Source organism: Arvicanthis niloticus, chromosome 12, assembly GCF_011762505.2.
Source record: "Arvicanthis niloticus isolate mArvNil1 chromosome 12, mArvNil1.pat.X, whole genome shotgun sequence".
Lineage (NCBI taxonomy): Eukaryota > Metazoa > Chordata > Mammalia > Rodentia > Muridae > Arvicanthis > Arvicanthis niloticus.
In genome coordinates, this window is record NC_047669.1 from 72,890,324 (window position 1) to 72,912,454 (window position 22,131).

At 48.9% G+C, this 22,131-nt stretch overlaps 1 protein-coding gene across 1 annotated transcript; it reads left to right on the forward strand.

Annotated features, from left to right (window-relative positions):
- Positions 1–1,736: 1,736 nt before the first annotated feature.
- Ifngr2 (interferon gamma receptor 2) lies at positions 1,737–21,232 on the forward strand. Its single transcript, XM_034515780.2, has 7 exons — positions 1,737–1,909; positions 9,455–9,587; positions 11,886–12,073; positions 14,095–14,237; positions 15,816–15,975; positions 16,796–16,953; positions 18,277–21,232. The coding sequence occupies exons 1-7, from the start codon at positions 1,840–1,842 to the stop codon at positions 18,412–18,414; spliced, it is 990 nt and encodes a 329-aa protein (XP_034371671.1). The 5' UTR covers positions 1,737–1,839; the 3' UTR covers positions 18,415–21,232.
- The last annotated feature ends 899 nt before the right edge of the window (positions 21,233–22,131 follow it).

Consider the following 22,131-nt stretch of genomic DNA (forward strand, 5'->3'; position numbering starts at 1 on the left):
GGTTCCAGCACCCACATAGCAGCTCACAACCATATGTAACTTCAATTCCAGGTGATGTGATAACCTCCACAGGGCCCTACACACACACACACACACACACACACACACACACACACACACACATAAAGTAAATATTTTTGAAAGCATTGTGACTATGTGCATGCTCTCATGGTCTTGGAAGATGCAAATAAAACACCCTAAGTTTTGATCTTTTTTTACTCCGTCCACAATAAGCCTACCTCCAAAGGGAAGAAACACCATGGAAGAGAGAAAACACAGAAATGGAGGAACTGTCAGTACAGGTGCTCAGAGGGAAAGACAGAGCCAAGAGTGCTAGTTCACAGGAAACGCCAGGGCTAAGTTTCTCTTATCCGCTGCCAGATCTCAGCAGAAGAGCCAGCTATGACATCAGGGTTCCTCTAATCAGGAAGGGCAAGAGAGTGGATGCCAGCTCTGACCTGCCCTGACAAAGTTGCCTTGGGGCAAGGAGAGAACCACTTGCATTTGGGGTGCTGTAAGCTGGAGGCATGGGGGTGCAGATCCAAGGAATACCCTTTAGCTCTGTGCTGGGGAGGGAGATTCCAGAGAGGGGTGTGGCAGAAAGTGGGGTGGGGTAGTAGCACTTCTGGGGTTAAGACCACAGGCTGAGAAGCTCGGTGGTCACAAGCCCTTCGTGGCTTTAGCTGAGTCCCTTTCCTTAACCTGCCTCATAAGAATAAAACACGCTGGGGTGGGGGGTACAGGCACTGAGGAGGGCACACTTACTCGTAATCCACAGCCTGCGGTGGTTAGGTTTTCTCTCCTCTGCCTCTCCTGTGTTGAAAAGAATCCAACAAGCCCTCCTCACTTGGCATGCAAGTACATTTTTGTGTCATGAAATTCTCAAGCCAAAGTTCGAATTCTTGCCAGATATTTCATCACGTATTTTTATAACGGGCCAACTTCTGGAGCCGTAGGCACAAGGGACATTGTCGGAGGGCCCACGACTAATCCCTGAGAAGTAGAGATGTGAGGATCTCAAGTTCAAGGCCAGCTTCAACTACAGTTTAAAGTCGACTCCAGCTTCCTGAGGTGGAGGCCTCAGTGGTTAGGAGTCATAGCTGCGGTTCCGATGACCCCTCTCTTTGACTCTGGGTCTTCCTTTATCCATTCGTTTTGTTGCCCCCTTTTTTGTGGCCGAGGTGTGAACGTCTCTGCCAACAGGCTTGCCATTGGGAAAGACTCAGGCTGGGAGCCTGTCCCTGCCCGGCTCTGGGGTCACTTCCTCATAGCTTCACAGCCACAGAGGGCCAAACCCACAGATTGTTAAGCAACCAGTGAAGTTCCTCTAGCTTTTCTTCCTCGTTCTCTGTGACACTACGGCCCAGAGGGTCCCTTCTGCTATATCCTTAAGTAACCCTCTGCTTAAAGGGTTCAAAGCTTAGCACGATCTCTCGGGCCATTAAAGAACAGAATTCAAAATGAGCAGGTCCTTAAATCGTGCGTGGCGGGAGTCGGAGGTGGGGTGGGGTAGGGTGAGGCTGGGTGTCCGCGGGTCTCTCCGGAAAGATGGTCCTAGAGGTCCCTGGCCACGCCTTGGAGGTCGGCTCGGCGGGGTGCGGCCGGGGTCACCGCGGCAGGGTGCTGGGCTGCGGGGGCCGCGGTTCCCGGGAACACCGGGGAAAGTCCCGCGGTCCGGCGAGGGCGTGACCGGACTCGGTGGGGGCGTGGCCGGGAGGGGCGGGGCGGGGCGGCGCCGCTCTGCGGCCAGGCTGGGAAGAGGCGGGCGCTCGGCTCGCCATGGCCGCTGCGGTGCTAGTCTGAGCGGCGTCCACCCCGCGGTCCCGGGCCGCCCGGGCCATGCGGCCTCCGCCACTGTGGCTGCCGTCGCTGCTGCTCTGTGGGCTCGGCGCTGCGGTGTCCCTGCCAGGTAAGCGCGATCCAGGAGACACCCCGACTCCCTGGGCTTCCACGGGAGTCGCGTGGGTGCCGCCGGGAGCCTGCACCCGGTGCAGGGTGGGGGATCTGCAGCGCTTCCCGATCTGCGGGCGACCGCGATCGGGCGGGGGAACCGACCCGGAGGAGTCTGCAAGAGGGAGCTGCAGTGAGTGTGGCATGGACCTGACGGGGAATTCCAGGCCTGGAGCTGGAGAGTCCTGTTCGTCGTTGGCTGCTTGGTGCCAGAAAGATCAGCTGAAGGGCAGGACCAGTGTTTGTCTGGGCGGCTTATAAAATCCTGGTACTCAATTCCTCAGAATCTTGTAGACCGGGAGCAGAAATGCCTGTGTCCCCTCCAGTGTATGGGGACAGGGGGTCAGCTGAGCCACACTTTTAATACCAGCTCTACCCTACTCTGCCTACACAGCCCTTTCCCGTTGTTGTTCAACTTCCCACCTTTGTCACCACCTGACTGTATTTATGAACCAGTCATCAAAACCAACAAAAGAAAGACATCACTGGCCAAGAACATTCTTCCTATATAATTATGTTTTGCTGGGTTCTTTCCCTTGCAGAGATCATATCAAAGCTTGGGTATCTGGAGTCTACAGTGAGTCTGGGGTGCACCCTTGTGAAAACACAGAACTCAGAATGAGAAAGAAGGGCCCTGAAGTTTCTGGCCGGGCCAGCTTGGGCTACCCGCAGTGGGTCTTGGTTTTTTGATGTTCTTCTTCTTGTTGTTGTTGTTGTTTTTAAGTTTGGCCATTAGTTAAATAAGCCTACGAATTGGGAAGTTCTCCCCCATTGGAAGTGGTGTTGAGGGGTTGGTCCCCTGTCAGCATCTGTGCAAAGGCCCTGAAGTTCCCTTTCTTTTGGGGGGCAGAGGTGCACAGGCGGACGTACTGGTTACACGGTTAACTTTTTCTCCTAGAGTCAGACAAATGCTTTAAACCCCGACTCTGATGTTCCCCATTTTGCCTTGAGCAATTTGTGTCTAACACACCCACACACACAGTCAGGTCTCCTTTGGAGGGGAGCCTGCATTTGTCTGAGATGTCTGTGAACTCTGAGTTCAGAAGTTGCTAGACATATTTAGAAACTTTACAACAAACATTTTTCTAATGATTAACTTTTATTATTTTCCACAGAAGTCATGGTCTGTGGCTCATTAACAACAAATTGGATCCTTAGATATTTTTAAAATGGTAGCCTTTTGTAAATCTCTTAGACTCTCATGTCACTCAAACAATAATGCAAAATTTTCACACTTTTATGAAAAGAAAAATCTTACTAGGATATGTTTAAAAGGAACCCTTTTTAGTCACAATGCAAAGTGAAAATATTAACTGTTCTTGCGGCCAACGGGTAATGAGAAGACTCCCATACTGTTCCATAGGTTATGAATGACCCTCAGGAATCGTAAGGTTGCTTTTAACAACATATGGGTGTTTTGCCTGCATGTATGTCTGTGCACCTCTTCATTTGGAGACCAAACGAGGCCATCAGAGCTCCCAGAACTGGAGCTATAAATAGTTGTGAGCTGCCATGTGAGGGCTAGAACTCTGGTAGAGTAGCAAGTGCTCTCAACCACGGGGCCATCGCTACAGCCCCCCACCCTGCCCCGAAACAAGGCTTTGAAAGGAAAGTTTACAATATCAAACCCTTCCAGGGAGTCAAGGATAGCATAACAATACTGTACCCCAAACAGTCTGTAATTACTCTTTGTTGCTTTGTTAGGTGGCAGCCTTTTGCTGTAGACCAGAAAAACAAAACAAAAACAAATTAAAAAACGTAACAGCATGAGATCCTTTAGTTACTCAGTCACCTGCATGGAAGGATCAAGGCTTAGCTTGTAGTCAAGGCTGCTCATTGTACAGTGGAGTAGCCGTGTGTGTGTGTGTGTGTGTGTGTGTGTGTGTGTGTGTGTGTGTGTGTCTGTGTGTGTGTGTGTCTGTGTGTGTGTCTGTGCCTGTACGTATCTGTGTGTGTGTCTGTGTGTCTCTGTGTGTGTCTGTCTCTGTGTGTGCTTGTGTGTGTGTGTGTGTGTGTGTGTGTGTGTGTGTGTACTTGAAGGAAGGTCCAAAACAATGAGTGTTAGGGAGTTTCCTGTTTGGGTGTTGTCTCTTCGGGTGAAATGTCTTGTAGTTGGATAGGTGATAATCCTGCCTCCCATTTATTGAGACAAGGTGCTAAGGGCTGTGTGTATATTTTCTCTCTTTTTATCTTCATATTTTACTCCCAGGAAGAGACAAATGATCTAGGGAAAACAAAACAATACCTCTTGCTGCTGGGGATTTACTAAAAAGACTAACTTCCTGGCTCTGACTGAGGGGTGAGGACTGTTGATTTCCCTGTCACATTTAAGTTGTTGGGGGTGAGGTCATTGGTGTCAGGCATGATTCACGAGAGGCCGACCAGAGGCAGAGAGAGAGGCTAGAACCAGGGAGTGGGTATAACCTTTAAAGGCCTGTCTTCACTGGATCTGTTCCTTCCATGCAGGCTCTGCACTTATAGGCTCCACAGCCCTCAAAATAGCCTCAGAGACTGGAAAACCAGTGAGCCTGTGGGGGACATGTCAGCCCCTAACAATAAGGAGACTCACATAGGGCCACAGCATTTGCTGTTGGTGGCACTGACAGAGCTTCCTGGGAACAGAATAATGGGTAAAGGGCCTCGTCTGGAATCCCGCCTCCAGCCACTGGATCCCGCAAGCCCACACCTGGGTCTCCATAAATAACGAAACTCCTTCCCATAGAGTTGTGAGAGGCAAACCCAAGATCGGAAGTGAAAAGCAGAGTTGAGGAGATGGCAGCTAAGGGCACTCACTGCTCCTGCAGAGGCCCAGGTTCATTTCCCAGCACCCACGTCAGGCAGTTCACAGCTACCAATTCAGATGCTGTCTGCCTTTGGTGGCACCTGATAGCCACATGCAGCCACACACACATACACGTAAATACAAATAATGAATAGATCTTAAAAAAAAATAAGTGAAAGGCAAAACCAGACAGTATAGTCTGTCTTGTTTTTGTTTGTTTGTTTGTTTATTGATGGTGGGGCAGATGCTTGCTGCCAAGGCTAGTGACTTAACTCTGAAATCTAGGATCTGCAAGGTAGCAGGAGAGAACCGACTTCCACAAGTCATTCTCTCTCTCTCTCTCTCTCTCTCTCTCTCTATCTCTATCGCACACACACACATTAAGTAAAGATGTCACATTTAAGATGTGACTGTTTCTTAGTTCCCGATTCCCATGGCTGCCTTGCAGGTAATGATGGCTGGTTCCAGAGGCTGCTTGCGGTGGTCTCCGGCTGGCACAGTATTCAGTGGCTCTGCCTGTCACAGATTAGCACGCCTTCTTCTTCAAGATGCCTGTGTCCTGTGACTGTTAGGTTCTATGAGAAGTGGCAGGTTCCTAGTCAGATGATCTTAAAACTGTCAGTCTATTTTGGCATATCTGGGTTACTGGCGGTATAATCAGGAGGGAGATTGTTTCAGTAGAATCTAGGCGGGTCGTGTTCTTCCACCTGCAGCTCCTAGGACCATGACCTTTGCCCTCGAAACACCTGCCGCTCTCTGGCCAGAGCTCTGTGAGATAATGTTTATTGTTTTCAGCCACTGATATTTTGGTCATGCTATTGCTTTCCTATTGCAGCAACAATAGGAAAGTAACTTGGCCCCCTGTGGGTGGACACCAGGTCTTCAAAGACATTGCACCTCCTACAGGCAAAAGCTCCCAGACCCTAGGGGAGTGAGCAAAGCTTCTCCTTTCTCCCTGTCCCAGTGGCCTCTGAGTCACCAGCCACTCAAGATAAGAGCTGGGCGTCATCTGCTTGAACATGCTCCCTGCACCTCCGTCACAGGTCCTTCCTCCCTGCCCTTCATGCTTCAACGAGGTGTGCTGGGGTCTAGATACTTGAGACTTGACCGGTTCTTAAGAACAGGTTAGGTGTGCAGCCACACACACTCAGCTGCCAATGGCAGCCTTTCCACATGCCTCCCTTCCCCGTTAGCATGGACGGAGATCCACTGCAGTCATGAGCCAAACTACTGGCAGGTAGACTGGTCTCAGTGACACAAAAATATCAGGAGTTTTTAGAGCCATCCAGAGGTCAGCACAAAACCATGAGCCATACACAAAGCAAGCAAGGAAGAGAATGCCCGGGCCTTACATGGGTATTTTTGTTTTGTTTTGTTTTATTTTGTTTTGTTTTTGTTTTTCGAGACAGGGTTTCTCTGTGTAGCCCTGGCTGTCCTGGAACTCACTCTGTAGACCAGGCTGGCCTCGAACTCAGAACTCAGAAATCCGCCTGCCTCTGCCTCCCAAGTACCGGGATTAAAGGCATGCGCCACCACCGCCCGGCTTATTCCTTTTTTTTTCCCCATGGTTGACAGCTGTCTGTCAGCGAAATGCTCATTCTCCACATCTTCTGAGCCAGCTGTTCCAGGCCCAGAGAATCCCACAGCTGAATCCCACAGCACCTCAGCTTTTCAAAGTGTGGTGCTGAGGAGAGACTGATGGGCAGCTGTCAACAACAACAAAAAGGAGCAGAGCCTGGGGTGGCAGGACACACCTACACAGCACACGAACTGACTCCTTCCTCAGAAAGACTGTATTGGGCTGGAGAGATGGCTCAGTGGGTAAGAGCACTGACGGCCCTGGCAGAGGTCCTGAGCTCAATTCTCAGCAACCACACTGTGGCTCACAACCATCTGTGATGTGATCTGATGCCCTCTTCTAGTGTGTGTCTGAAGACAGCTGCAGTGTACTCAGATGGAGCGCACACTGTGACCGGCCCCTCTATGGAGACCCAGATGCCTCATCCAGAGGCAAACAGGGAACCCAAGGTCATCAGCCTCCAGTGCGAAGCACACTCTGGAGTAAATCAGAGCATGACAATAGAGATGAGCCGGTGTTTGCCCCAGGGTCAGTCTGGACAGACAGCAGCTGTCCCTGGAGAGGGCGCAGCAAAGCAAGGTTCCAAGTACGGTGTGTGCTGTTTCCCAGGGGCAGAGAGGGTGAGGTTCCAGAACAGGCCATCCAGAATGTGAAGAGGGCTGTCTGGTAAAGTGCTTTATGGTCTGCAGACAGTCTCTGGCACTTCCCTGTGGAGTCCACAGTTCAGAGACTCTTCTTCAGAGAATAAGATTAGTTAAGTTCCAGAGAAACTCTCGGTGGAGACAAAGCCGCACTGTGTGAGGCTTTCCTTATAGCCAGCCTGCGAACTCCCTCTTGCCAAGTCAACTTTTTGTTGTTTGTGTTTAAGTGTTGGGCATCCAACCCAGGGCTTTAAGCCACTAGGCAAGTGTGTGCCACTGAGCTCCACCCCTGTCCCCAGCCCTGACTTGTGCGTAAGGCGAAGACAAAAAGGCTCCAAGGTGTGGTTGAGGTAAAGGAGATCCGAGGGAGAGTACAGCCAGAGGCGTCTGGACGAGTCCGAACAGGGAAAGTAGTAGTGACACGGCCAGCAGACTGGACCAGGCCGTGAAGAGAGGAGGAGACAGACAGCGAGGAAGGCAAAAGGGGCCCAAGAAATCGCATAGCTCAAATGTCAGATTACCTAGGAATGAGAAGCTGGGGGCCCCCCTGGAAGCCAGAAGCCAGTGAGCTGGAGTTTAGGATGGGGGTCGGGTGAGAGGAGCTCAGGGGATCCACAGGGCCTGAGTGGGCCTTGAGGCCGCAGACACTTGGTGTGCTAATAGGCACTACAGTTAGCCATTGGTCCTGAGTTTCTTTTGTATCTGAGAACTGGATAGCTTTCCTCTTCCACATGTGGTTAAGTGAGGTTCTTTCTCACCAGGTCCCTTGGGGTCCCTCTCTTAGAGGATGCTTAGATTGTGAGGATAGGGACCCAGCAGAGGAAGAAAATATTCCTTCTGGTTCCTCCAGAGATGTGAGAGATGGGGAGGGGAAGTGTGTCAGGCAGAATAACATCCTTTAAAAGATGCCCAGGCACTGATCCCTGGACCTTGGGGATATGTGATCTGACAAAAGGGTCTTTGTGGCTATGACTGAGTTGAAGATCCTGACTGAGGAGATGATCTGGACTCTGATCTCCATGGACTCACGGTCACTGCCAGGGTCCTTGAACAATAGGGAGCCATGAAAGAGAACCAGAGAGAGGGCAACACAAGGCTGACTGGGCCCAGCACTGACAGAGAAAGCCTATAGCTTCCAGAGCACAAAGAGGGAGGAGCCCCAGGGTTTTCTCTCGGGCCACTCCAGAAGGAACAGCACCCCCACCCCCCATCCACCCCCACCCCCGCCGCTGCCATCTCCACCCTAGGCCTGCTTCACACATCTGACCTCAGAGTGACAATAAATGTAGTGAAGTAAATGAGATGGTAAGAGCTCTTGGTTGGTAAGAGCTCTTGTGTTTGGGGACATCAGGGACAGAAACCCAGTGCAGGAAAAGCTGTCTCTGAGATTTGTTGATGGGCGCCTGGCTTCCCTGGCTTCCGCTAAGCCCTCAGTGAGCTGACCACGCCTGTCCTCTGCCTTGCTGCTTTGCAGATCTGGCTTGCCCCCCCCCATCCCCCTGAGGCCTGTGTGAATGCTCCCCGGTGTTGAGCAGCCGGAGCTCCCAGAGGTGAAGGCGCTGGGCAGTCAGTTCATAGACAGGTGGCTGCAGCCTGGTGTGGGTCTGCCATGCCTCAGGGGCTGGAGGCTCCTCTGCACCTTTCAGGCTTGGAAGGGCTCTCTGAAAACATGTGGTTTGGGTTTCCTGCTTTGAATTCTGGAGCGGCATGTTTTTCTTTCCACCTTCTGAGTAGTTCTCATTAATCTTTCCATCAGAGAAAGTGTTACGACGATTTCTCTTTTGAGGGAAGGTTGCAGGGTTTTCCGTCTCTAGCCTAGCCCATAGAGTATCTGCCTTGGTCTCTTAGGGGAATCTTCTACCTCAAGGGAATACGTTCTTTTGTGACTTGTGGCTCTCAGAGCCGGGAGGCAAGTTAAAAGTGCACCTTTCCTCTGTGGCTTCGAACCTGGGATGCAGAGCGTTATCCAGATCTCAGTGATGAAATGCTGAGAGGTTTTGAGGAGCAAATGATGTCCACTCTTGCCCACCTGTCAAGTGCCTTTGGGAGATGCCTATCTGATTTGGGGCATCTGCATCAACACACATATGCAGGGCCACCTTGGTACTCTATCTGGACCTAGTAGACGCTCACTCTATGGGATGTTCTATTATTGGTTAGGGTTAGGGTTATTCCTATAGAAAGATAGAGTCTTGGGCAGCCCACAGTCCAGTGCCACTCATGGTAGAAGTGGGAACACAGTATGGTCAGGCTGTGGTTACCATGACCTAGAGGCTACCCTAAAACATGCCTCCCATAGTGTCATCTTCACACTCAGGCCCAGGGGGTGTGTCAGGGAGAACAGCTGCTCCCGTCCCAGAACCAAACTGCACCCAGAGCTGTGTTGATGAAATAGCTTTGATCACAGGCACAGAAACGTATTTTTGTGATTCAGTATTTTCTGAATTGTCCCCCTCTCTCCCGCCCTGCCTGTTCCTCCTCTGGTTCCCTGTCCCTCTCAAGACCCCCTTTCCCAGCTTGCTGCTCCTCTGAACCCAAAGCTTCACCTGTACAATGACGAGCAGATTCTAACTTGGGAGCCGTCGCCTTCCAGCAACGACACGAGACCAGTGGTGTACCAGGTGGAGTATAGATAGTAAGTGGACGACGCTGTGCGGTGTCCTTGCCGGGTCCTGCTGGGGAGGTCGGATGGAAGCCCGGAGTCAGATCCTGACCCGGGCTTTCAGCAGGGCTGTTGTGGGTGGGACCTCCTCTGCACTTAAAAGCTTCAAGGACAGAGATTTCATGACCGCCTGCTCATCAGAGGTGGATTTAATTTAAGCTGGCTTCAACACTGGCTGCTGGGGAAAGTTAACCCCTTTCTCTGTACAAATCGAGGGTTCCCTTCTGCCCTGGAAAGGCAAGAAGCAGCTTTCAGGTTTAAAAAGTCCAAACTGAGCTGGGCAGTGGTGGCGCATGCCTTTAATCCCAGCACTTGGGAGGCAGAGGCAGGCGGATCTCTGGGTTCGAGGCCAGCCTGGTCTACAGAGTGAGTTCCAGGACAGCCAGGATTACACAGAGAAACCCTGTCTCAAAAAAAAAAAAAAAAAAAAAAATCCAAACTGAGCCTACTGAGGAATTTGTTCAGCAGACTACAGTGAACCCTCAGTTTCTCACGTGGTTTTCTGTTCTGAATAACGTGGTGTTCGCACCCTTTGTTCTGCCTCTCACCTCCGTGTTCTCCATGGCTGGCCACCACTTGATTTGCAAAGAAGTATTCACGAAGGAACTGCTCAGTTAAATGGTTTTGGTTTTGGTTTTTTGGTCACATAAGTTAGTTGAAGATGAAGCTGAAATCACTGGGTACATGGTAATAAACAAAACCTGTTTGTTTTTGAGACATGTTGACTCAGAGAGCCCTGGAGCTGGACATCCTCCTGCCTCAGCCTCCAGGAGTAGCTGATACCCAAGGCCTGTGTCATCGTACTCTGAGCTTGTTAAAAAGACTCCCACAGAGCTTTGTGTTACAGACTAACTTGTTTGACTCTAGGGTTGTTTGTTTGTTTGTTTGTCTGTGGGGTGGGTAGGTGCATGTGTGTAAGCCTCTCTCACACACATACACACATGCACATGCATGTACGCACATAGGCATGTGGAAGCCAGGGAGCATGGCAGAGTGCCTTCCTTAGCCCCGCCCCCTTAGTTTTTGAGACTAAGACTTAAAAACTGTGTTTGTCTGTGGTCAAGCAGAACTGCCATTGTAAATGAAGGTGCCCCCTTTGCTTTTTGTGAAGGTCACAGTAGCAAAGCCAAGTCTACAGGAGAGTCAAGTCAGCAGTTCAGGTTCACCAGCACAGATGCCCGGCACTCTCTCACACAACACGTTAGGGAATTTCTGAAACAGAAGTCCAGAATGACCCCGTGCACAGTGTAGAGAGAATCTCTTGGCTCTTGCACTGTGAAAAAGCCGATGCCTTGTAGCAAAAGGCAGGAAGAAATGTGTGGGAGTTCTGGTAGGAAACGGTGGAACTCCGGGAATTCATCAGAGGCTCTGGAGATGGGAGAGGTATCCAGCCATGTGGCTCAGAACAGAATAATCGGTTATATAAGTTACAAACTAGCGAAAGCTTGCGGCCTAGGCACTTACTCATACATAATTCAATCTCTGAGTCTTTATTCTGGGAATAAAGAGGCAGAAACACTTCTGGCTACAGCACTGAAGTGGGGATGACTCTCCTATCAGTCAGGCTGAGGCCGGCTGATTTGGTAGAGCTCGATGAACCACATGCTTGAACTGTGGTCACGTCGTCGTTCACTTAAATGCAGCCAAAATCACCTTGTTTTCACCCTCTGTACCCTTGTCCCCCCACAAGTCTGCCTTCCGAGAAACATTCTTAAAAATTGTTGTGAGAAGAGTGGTGGTGGCTCACACCTTTAATCCTAAGACATGAATGCACATAAAAATAAAACACAACATTTTAAAGCTTTAGAGGGAAAACCTGATACATTCTATATCTGAATGGAGCTGCCATAAAGGCATCCTCGAGATACCAGTAGTTCATAGGTATCCATATTACGGTATGGTTCCGTTCAGGATGAGGGTGCCTCTTGAGACAGACAGTACCTCAGCCCTTGCCGCTGACCGGAGCTTCAGGTTTAAGAGAAGTGGAGACTCACTCTCAATAGATACCAGATGGGGGCTTTTGTCGGGGAGGGGCAAATAACCCATATTTTTAAAATGGACTATACCGGTGGTCTCCTAACCTTGTGCACATCCTGGGAGCACTGAACACTTGAGTAGGCCTGGCACAGGAAGTAATCTAGTCAAGGGTTTCTGTGTTTGACCTTTGCCAAAAGGAGTAGCGAGTGAGCAGCTCAGATGGAGAAGTTAGTGTCCTTAGTGTCACACGTGAAGACAGAACTCTGTGAATTGAGATCTTGTCCTCTTTCCCAGCGTCGATGGCACCTGGCGTTCGTTGCAGTGTACAGACATCGCAGAGACTAAGTGTGACTTCACAGAAGGGGACCCCTTGAAGGGCCCACTCTCACGCTTACTCTCAGTCTTCCTGCGGGTGCAAGCCAAGCGAGGAAACCGCACTTCCGACTGGGTGAACCTGGATCCATTTCTACACTACGAGAATGGTAAGAGGACTCGGGAAGAAAGCTTAACAGGGGCTAGAGAGGCGACTCAGCCGTTGGCTCCTGAGGAGGGCCAGAGTTCAGTTCCCAGCACCCACATCGCAGAGCTCACAACTGCCTGAAACTCCAGCTCCAGGCCCTATCCTGGCCTCCTCAGGCACCCACACCCACACACAGAGAGATAAAATAGACACACCTTTAAAAAAAAGGTCACAGTCCCAGGTTTCCTCTGCGTGCTTCTTCAGTGATCACTACTGAACCCACCCTAGGCCTTGGCCCTACCCTAGGCCCTCATCCTATGCCAACGACAAATGGTAAGGTTGTCAGAGATGACTGACCTTAAGCTGATGCTGCCCCAGGCTCTAGGGCTCGAAATCTGACCCCACGCCTGTTATTGTAAACTGTTTGTTTGTTTGTTTGTTTGTTTTTTAAAGAAACACTTATTTATGTATATGAGTATACCATTGCTCTCTTCAGACACCCCAGAAGAGGGCATCAGACCCCATTACAGATGGTTGTGAGCCACCATGTGGTTACTGGGAATTGAACTCAGGACCTCTAGAAGAGCAGTTGGTGTTCTTAACCGCTGAGCCATCTCTCCAGCCCATAAGCAGTGTTTTATGGGAAGACAGTTACAACCATTTTTTGTTTTCTTTGCTGTGGTACTAGGAAGCAAGGACCTGATAGCTCCCAGGCAGGTGCTGCATTGCTGAGCCCCCATATATACACACACATGCTCAAAGTATAAGACAACAGACATGACCACTGTCTAGACAGTTCATGCTGTAGTAAGCAGCTACAGTATTTTGGCTAGGGTTTTTTTTTTTTCTTTTCTTTTCTTTTTTTTTTTTAAGAAGTATAATCCTGGGTAGCATGGCAGATTTTATGTTTCTACCACTATAACATCAAAATGTAATAGAAAATTTAAAGTAAAGCTAAGTAAAATTTTTTTTTTTTTGGTTTCTCGAGACAGGGTTTCTCTGTGTAGCCCTGGCTATCCTGGAACTCACTCTGTAGACCAGGCTGGCCTCAAACTCAGAAATCTGCCTGCCTCTGCCTCCCAAGTGCTGGGATTAAAGGCGTGCGCCACCACTGCCCAGCAAGCTAAGTAATTAATAAATGAATAAATAAATTCCCCCAAATAATCCAGAACCATTAAAATGCCAGCTTATTTAAACATGAGCTAGGGGTTAAGGGTGGCACACACCTTTAATCACAGCACTTGGGAGGTAGAGGCAGGCAGATGTCTGTGAGTTCAAAGCCAGCCTGGTCTATGGAGTGAGTTCCAAGCTAGACAGAGCCACACATATCGAGAGACCCTGTCTCAAAAAGTCAACAGTGAAAGAAACCCCAATGATACTGTAAATGTTATACTACCCTACACATTGTCCTGTTTACATGTAACATGTCTAGTTACACATGAACACGATAGACTGAGACCCTCGTATGAGGTGGAACATGCAGTGTCTTTTTCTCTCTGAGTTCAGTCCCTCACTTAACATGACGATCTCCAGATCCACCCACTTCTCTGAAAATTTCAAACCTTGTACACCTTTTCCACCCTGAATGAAAGCTTCGCCTCCAGCTTAAGTTTCTGTTCTGTTTCTCTGGAATTCTGATGTCTGCTGTGATTATGAAAGCTTTGCTTGCAGTCAGATGACTCCCAGCTGAGAAACAGCATCTCTGATAGAACAATCTTGAATGCCTCTCGCAAGGCCAAACTCCTTGAGGCGTGCCCCTCCCTGATGGGGACCAGGAAACAACTCCCATGTAGCTCTAATAGATTCCAGCTCAGAGGCCTTCAGCTTCAGCAGGGCAGATCCTGCACCTGCCAGAGCCCGGCAGGTTCTCCTATTCAGAGATGGCATTCAGAATGGGCATCTGAGTGCAGCCCATTGCTTGTGTAAGTATAAATGTGTGTGTGCACACAATGTGGATGTGTATTGTGTTTAATAGACATGCACAGTGTATACGGGTGTTTGTGCATCACTCATGTGAGGTCTTTGTTTGTGATTCTATTTCAGTTACTGTTGGACCTCCAAAAAACATCTCGGTGACCCCAGGAAAAGGCTCCCTCATCATACACTTCTCCCCTCCCTTTAATGTGGGAGGGGGGGCAACATTTCAGTATCTTGTCCACTACTGGGAAAAGACAGGAACCCAACAGGCAAGGACCCTTTTCTTCTTTATGTTTTTTTTTTTTTTCTCTTTGGAGTTTCTTTTTTGTTGTTGTTGTTTTAAGATTTATTTTATGTGTGTGAGTACACTGTTGCTGTCTTCAGACACACCAGAAGAGGATACCATTACAGATGGTTGTGAGCCACCATGTAGTTGCTGGGAATTGAACTCAGGACCTCTGGATGAGCAGTCAGTGCTCTTAACCACTGAGCCATCTCTACAGTCCCTAGAGTTTCTTACTCAGAAGAAAGATTTTCCATATGAGACAGGAGACTAGGGTTGCCAGTGTCTCCTGGATCTTGAGCCCTGAGCTGGTTTTAGCCCTCCTTGCTGTCCTGAGCCCTCCTCTGCCAGAAGGATTTGACCCTTTTGGTGTCATCCAGCCCTGCTGTCTGCTTCCATTCATGGGCTTTGCTGGTTCTCTGTCTACCATGGCTTTGCTGTATCTGGACCTTGGGGAGGTCTAGGGACCTGTTTCTTTTCCAACAATTTAGATAGTTAGGCCTGCCAGATGGCAGTAGATTTGTGACGTCATTTCAGTTACTGTCACCACGGGAGCAACACCAGGACAAGGCCCAGGTGTCCTCCCTCTCCTCTTTGATGTCAGCCCTCCTGGGGCCATTTCTGGTGTGGACTGAATGACAGTGGTTTGCAATGTTAAGGGTTTGCTTGTTTGCAAGAGGCCACATGGGACTAGAGGGAGACAGCTGGAGAGAAAGAAGACAGGCATCCCAGGATTAATACCTCCAAGTAGAGAAAACAAAGCACACCATGACACAGCAGGTGCCTTGATCAGTCTAAGCGATGACACAGGTGTGGCCAACAGAAGAGTTGACATAGCCTGAAGATATAAACACCTGTGTCCTTTTAACCATAAAGGGATTGGCACATTTCACTTCAGATCAGAAGCTGTTTGGGAATTAAAGGGACATTGCAGGATGCTTTTACTGTTGTCTAACCCAAGACACAGATGATTATTTTATTGTCTGTGAGTGAGTGTGTGTGTGCATGTAGGCTTGCACACAGGCCCACACATCCATGCTTGTGTGGGGGCGGGGGTCAAAGGGCAACATCAGGTGGCCTCCTCTGTTGCCCTCTGCCTTAGTTTTTTGAGACAGAGTCTCTCCCTGAACCTAGAATTCACCACTCATCCAGACTGGCTGGCCACTAAGCTCCAAGGATCTGCCTGTCTCTGCCCCCCATTGCCTGACTCTGCTCCCCAGTAATGGAGATAAGAGATGGAACATCAAGCTGGACTTTACATAGGTGCTGAGGGAATGAACTCGGCTTCTTGTGATCACACAGCAAATGCTGTGCCCACCAAACCATCTCCCTAACCCAGGGCTTTAGTTTTACAGAACTCTCTATACTAGAAATTAAGATTTGTGATGTTCTGGCTGCCTCAGGAGGCTTAGTGGATCCTCACAGCCCCACAGTCTTGTTACTATTTGGTTGTGTTCACTGTGGATTTGAGGAGTCACTAGAAAAGCTAGAAGCTGCGTGGCTCTGTCTGTCTGTCTGTCTGTCTGTCTGTCTGACCTGTGTGGCTCTGATGCTGTCTATACAGGTTAAAGGCCCTTGCAAGAGCAACTCCATTGTGCTGGATGATCTGAAGCCATTCAGAATATATTGTTTACAGACTGAGGCACAACTGATTTTGAAAAACAAAAATATCCGACCAGGCGGGCTTTTGAGCAATGTATCTTGTCACGAAACAACAGCAGATGGTAAGACATACCTTCATTTATCCGTTACCTGCTGAGGACAGCATGCAGTGGCATGGCCGGTGGGCGTGGCAGAGACTGGAAGTACTTGTCTGCAGCAGCAGGGGCTGAGAGACTAGACTGAGCAGCCTCCACAACACTTGGGACCAGGAGTGTGTCAGATTTGTGGTTGTCTTGTTTCAGATTTTAAAATATTTGCATATATATAATGAGGTGTCTTAGGGATGAATCCTAAATCTGAACACAAAATTCCCTTATGTTTCATAGACACCTTGCATGCATAGCCTGAAGGAGGTTTTATATAATATTTTTAATACACTGTTATAGAATTTTATTGCATTTTTTGCTTACTTACTATGCATGTGTGTGCATGTGCAAACGTGTATGTGAGTACACCTGAGTGGCAGTCAGAGGACACTCTGTGGTATTGTGACAGGGCAGAGGATGTTCACACTGCTCTCTGCTGTCACACATGGGTCTCCAGGATGAAATGCAAGCTTGGCAGGCTTAGAGGCAGGTCCCTTTACTTGCTGAGCTATCTCACCACTCCAAGTGCACTGGGGCTTGCACTGGGGCTTGCACTGGGGCCCATCAGATTCATTTGGATGTGGAATTTCCCATTTGTGGTATTATGACAGGGCAGTTTTTGATTTTGGAATAGAAAATTTCAGGTTTTACATTTTCAAGACAAAATTATTAGTTTAAGCCCATATTAAGGGGGGAGAGGGGGCCTGTGGGTTTTCCTGGGACAGGGAAACGGCCCAGCAGAGGCAGATGAGGCATGGACTGCCACTTGTGGCTTGCTCACGTCTGTCATCTTTAGCCTCCACCAGGCTGCAGCAACTCATACTGATCCCTGTGAGCATCTTCGCATTGCTGCTGGTGCTGACGGGAGCCTGCTTCATCCTGTTCCTCAAATACCAAAGCCGGGTGAAATACTGGTTTCAGGCTCCACCAAACATCCCAGAAGAAATAAAAGAGGTCAGTGCGCAGATTCGTGAGTGACCCTTCATGACCCTGGCACCACATGGTAGGAGAGCACTGACACGCCATGTTGTCCTCTGCCCTCCATATGTGGGCACCTGCCCACACACGTACGTTCACCCAGAATAACTAAGTAGTAAAAGGAAGGTTGGGTTAGGTCAGAGTCCGCGGTGATGGGTTAAAGGTGTCCCTGGTTGACACTGCCAGAGAGTAACAGTTCCGGGTGGCTCTTGAGGTTTTACTGGGTTCATCCTGCCTCTTGGGTACAGCCCTCAGAGGAACTGGGTCTGGGTTACCACAGTTGTCGCTCTGGGGCAGAGATCTAAGGTTTTGGTGTACTTTCTTGGGAAAGTGTGAAGGACTGCCAGAGGCTGCTGATGTTACGTGAGAGTGAGAGAGAGCGGTTTCGCTTCTGTGTCTGGGGTTTCATGCTGTGCACACGTGACTTCTGTTCCTCTTTCGGTTGGCTGTTAGCACTTCTAAGAGCTGCAGGCAGAGCCTGAGAATCCTGAGGAGCTTATAGCCGAGGACAAAAGGGAAAGAAAGTTCAGGGCTGTGAGACCAATCTTCACCGTGAGGACCCCAGCCCCACCCAGACGTGTCCAGGGTTGTGTGCAGGTGGAAGGAGAGGCTAAAACTTAGGGATGTTCCCTGCTTTATCCTGCCATAGCTGACTGAAAGCTGAAGACTACTTCTTTTACTGGACAGGGTGTGTGTGCGGGCACGTGTGTGTGTGTGTGTGTGTGTGTGTGTGTGTGTGTGTGTGTGTGTGTGTGTAGGTCAGAAGACAACTCTTGTGAGTTCTCTCCTTTTATCGTAGAGGTCTTGGGAACCAAGCTCAGGCTTGGCAGCAAGTGCCCTCACCAAAATGTAGTTACATTTCTTAAATATTTTGAAGTTCATAACCCACTAAGTATACGCCGACGACAGTGGGGATTCTGACCTTTCCTGCATTCTGCCCTTCACAGTTTTCATCAGATGAACAGAGGATGGAGCCCAGGCCCCTGTACTTTCTAGACAAGCATTCTTGCTCTGAGCTACACCTAGGCCTGCGCCATTATAGAGACAAGGGGTGAAGGGAGCGTCAGGCACGTGCTGGAAATCAGGGCTGAGCATGTGTTAGCAGCACAGTGTGCCCTTGCCATACGCCAGACCTCGGCTTGACCCCCAGAATCACAACAGTAACAATCATGATTGGTGGTGGTGGTCGTCAGTGACAGACAAAGTAAAGTTGTATCTGATTAATGTGACTACACCAAGTACAAGTAGAGACCTTGTGTATGACTGTTTGTAACCGGCTGGCCTTCTACCCTTTTCTAGTATTTAAAGGACCCAGATCAATTCATCTTGGAGGCCTTGGACAAGGACAGTTCACCGAAGGATGATTCCTGGGACTCCGTGTCAATCATTTCTTCTCCAGAAAAGGATCGAGGATGTGTTCCAAACACCATGAACTAGGCCACAGTCTTTGCTTGTCCAGGAGGACAGTGCTTCGGGCAGCTTTGAGAGACCCCCAGTGCCCCAGATACATCTGCCTCCGGGAGGCCTCCGGGGCCGGGGGAGATGGCAGACTGTTTATTCTTTATGAGTTTTCTGGATCCTACAAGTATCTAAAAGGATTCCACAGAAAGATATCTCAGAAAAAAGAAAAAAAAAAAAAAAAAAAAAAGGTTTCTCTTAAACACTAAAAAGACAATTACTCATTACCGGCAACATGGCTACAAACCGGTGATGCTTTCTTTGGTGTTAGCTGCTCCGGCTGTCAGAAGACTGGGTCCTTGCCTTCACTCTGGAAAATGAGTTGTCCCAGGCATCACAGCCTGTCACAAAGAAGGGCCCTTCATGTCCCCTTCATGTCCAGTGTGATGGCTGAAATGTGACTACCCTGGGCTCAGTGTTTGCCTAGAATGTCCAAGCCCCACCCCGGCACCTCACACACATAGAGGTGATGAATCTTGTAAATACTGTCCTGATAATTTAAGTCTTTTTTTTTTAATCTAGAAATAAAAGATTGTATATTGAGCTTTTTAAAAAAGTCTATCTGCCAGGTGGTGGCGCACACCTTTATTCCCAGCACATGGGAGGCAGAGGCAGGTAGATCTCTGAGTTCCAGGCCAGCCTGGTCTACAGAGTAAGTTCCAGGACAGCCAGGGCTACACAGAGAAACCCTGTCTCAAAAAAACAAAAAAACAAAAACAGAAAGAAAGGAAGAAAGAAAGAAAGAAAGAAGTGTATGTGTTTCTTCTTTGCCCGTCTCTTTACCACTTTGCCTTCTTTGTTTTGGCCTGTTTTCTATCAAGTATTGACTTTGAAAAGTCTTAGCCAGGCAGGGTGACACAAGCCTTTATCCCAGTACTTGAAAAGCAGAAGCCAGCGGATTTCTGTGAGTATGAGGCCAGCCTGGTCTACATAGTGAGTTCCAGGAGAGCCAGGGCCATGTAGAGAGATCCTGTCTCTCTAAATAAATAAATAATAAATAAATACTTAAAAATATTTTTATCTAAACTTGTATTTTCTTAGGTTGCACTTAGTAAAGCTGGTGAGTCCTCAGGAGACTTCAGCAAGAAAGAAGCTCCTACTGTTTCATGTCTTAGTTCTTCAAAGCTCTGAGAACAAACACCACAGTTCACAAATGAGTCACACTGTTTGGCCCAGTATCGGGGCGGGCCACCAGCTATGTCACCCAGGAACACACCTGAGCTGACTGCCACCCTTGCTCAGCTTCCCAATGGTACCTTTTAAGCCCTTTGGCAGGATTTAACATTTAGGAAAGGCTGTCCAGCTCGCTCTTCTCCCACACACAGTGCCACACAGAGGCCCATGTGATCCACTGTGAGGAGCCGGCCCACAGCCTTGTCCTGATAGTGGGAGGAGACTCAGGCTTGTTGGCAAAGCCACCTCATCCTCTGTTGGGCCCTGTGCCCTTAGTGAGAAGCAGAGAGTGAGAAGGGGGAGCCTCTTTAACTAGACACTGTGTAGCCGCCATCTTGGTGGGGTTGAGGACATTAAAGGTTAAAAGGACAGGGCTGGGCCTAGGCCTCAGTAGTGAGTGCTTGCCTAGGGTGCCCAGGGCCTTGAGTTCCATTCCTGGCACTGCAAGAAAGAAAAAGATGAAGGAGGCACCCCTACTATAGTCCCTCCATTTTGTGGAGAGGGGTTAGTTCCAAGTGTAACCATCACAAACTGTTTTGGGGGTGAGACTGGTCTGCTGTCTTGAGGCAGGAGGCTGCTGTGGTTGAGCCCCAAAGGGCAGCCAAATGGGCCGAGGGTGGCAAGAATGTCAGGGGGAGCATGGAGCCCAAGGTCAGAGCAATCATTTTCTAGAAGTTGGGGGCGGGGTGGGCTATCCAAGCTTATTCTCTGAGTGAAGGGCTAACCTGGACACATTCATCTACTGAGGATTCAAACAGCTACACACGAGCATATTTGTTGTCGGTACTTAGTTTTTGAGACAGAGCCTTACCATGTAGCTCTGGCTGGCATGGAACATCTATATGGAACAGACTGGATGTGTGGAACAAGCTAGCCTCAATCTCACAGGGCACACACACCACGCCCAGAAGAACAAGAAAAGCAGTTTTACAACCCTCTTCACCATTGTCATGACCGCCTCGGTGGTTATTGACAATGACGTTAAGCCAGTTAAAAGTCTGAAGTCCTTTCTATTTATGGCTTGAGTGAGCCTGTGCCTCAAAAAGGTCTATCTGTGCCAAAGCGCAGGAGGATACAGATTTTTTTTGGTTTTTCGAGACAGGGTTTCTCTGTGTAGTCCTGACTGTCCTGGACTCACGTTGTAGATCAGGCTGGCCTCGAACTCAGAAATCCGCCTGCCTCTGCCTCCCAAGTGCTGGGATTAAAGGTGTGTGCAATTATTTTTGAATTATATCTTTTCTAGTTATTTTGGTTAATACATCTAGACTGTGGTGGAGACCATGGAAACCTCAAATGTGTCTCCAGGGCAGATTTGACATTGTGTGTATGTGTGTGTGTGTGTGTGTGTGTGTGTGTGTGTGTGTGTGTGTGTTGGGAGGTGGAGAAATGTTGAGGGCTGAGAACTGTGTAAGGAAACAAAAGATAAATGGAGGCAGAACAGGATGCAGAACAGGATGGTGGATGATGGTCCTTCATCCCAGCTCAGTACGTGCACAACAGGCAAGAGACCTGCCTATTGAGAAGACCAGAATATTTTGAATAAGAAAGATACCTGTATATATATTTCTCCCAAAGAAATGCCTCAGTCTGCCTTGTAAAATAAACTACTAGTCGGTAGGATTGATTCGTGTGCTATCTTGAAGTTTTAATTTCTAATCAGAAGCCCATCACCTATGGAATATCCTGCTGGCACTCTCTTACCGTAGAACAGCTGTAACTGCAGGCTTTATCCACTGGCCAGACTCATTCCCTGCTTTTCTCCAGCTTGTGGGTCCGCAACCATTTTTACATCTTTAAAGAGCTGAAGGAACAAACAAAAGATAAGGGCCGAGGATATGCCTCAGCAGTTAGGGGCCAGCTGCTCTTCCAGAGGACCCGGGTTTTAGTTTCCAGCATGCATACAGGGTGGCTCACAACCACCTATAACTCCAGTTCTAGGAGATCTGACACCCTCTTCTAAACTCTGTAGGTACCTGCACACACGGCAAAGATACAAACAGGCACAAACACTACTCAAATCAATAAAAATAAAAAATTTTAAAGGTAACACTTCAAACCACATGAAAATGAATCGGAATTCCAGTGTCCGTGAAGTTTTACGGACACCCGGTGAGGCTCCACCGTTCACACGTGATCTGTGGTCACCTTTGCACCACCAGACAGACCTGAGTAGTTCCTACAGAACACATGGCTCACAGAGCCTTATGTTTACAACAGCTGTCGCTCTGTGGCAAGCTTGCTGGCCTAGTTAATGACGTGGTCACTATACAGGTGCAAAGAGATCCACTCTTATCATCAAGGTTTATGATGTTGGGGTCAGAGGTCATAAATTATAAGAGGGGACACTGCATTCTTGTGTACATACCATAAAGCATGTTATGAGTCAGGAAAGGCTGCGTGCTCACAGTTTAGGAGAAGACAGGATTGGTCATCCCGAGCTGATAGGACTAGCTGGACCAGGCACTAACTGTAAGGAACCTCTCTCTTCAACTCACCTTACTTCCAAGGGCAACAGATTTTCTT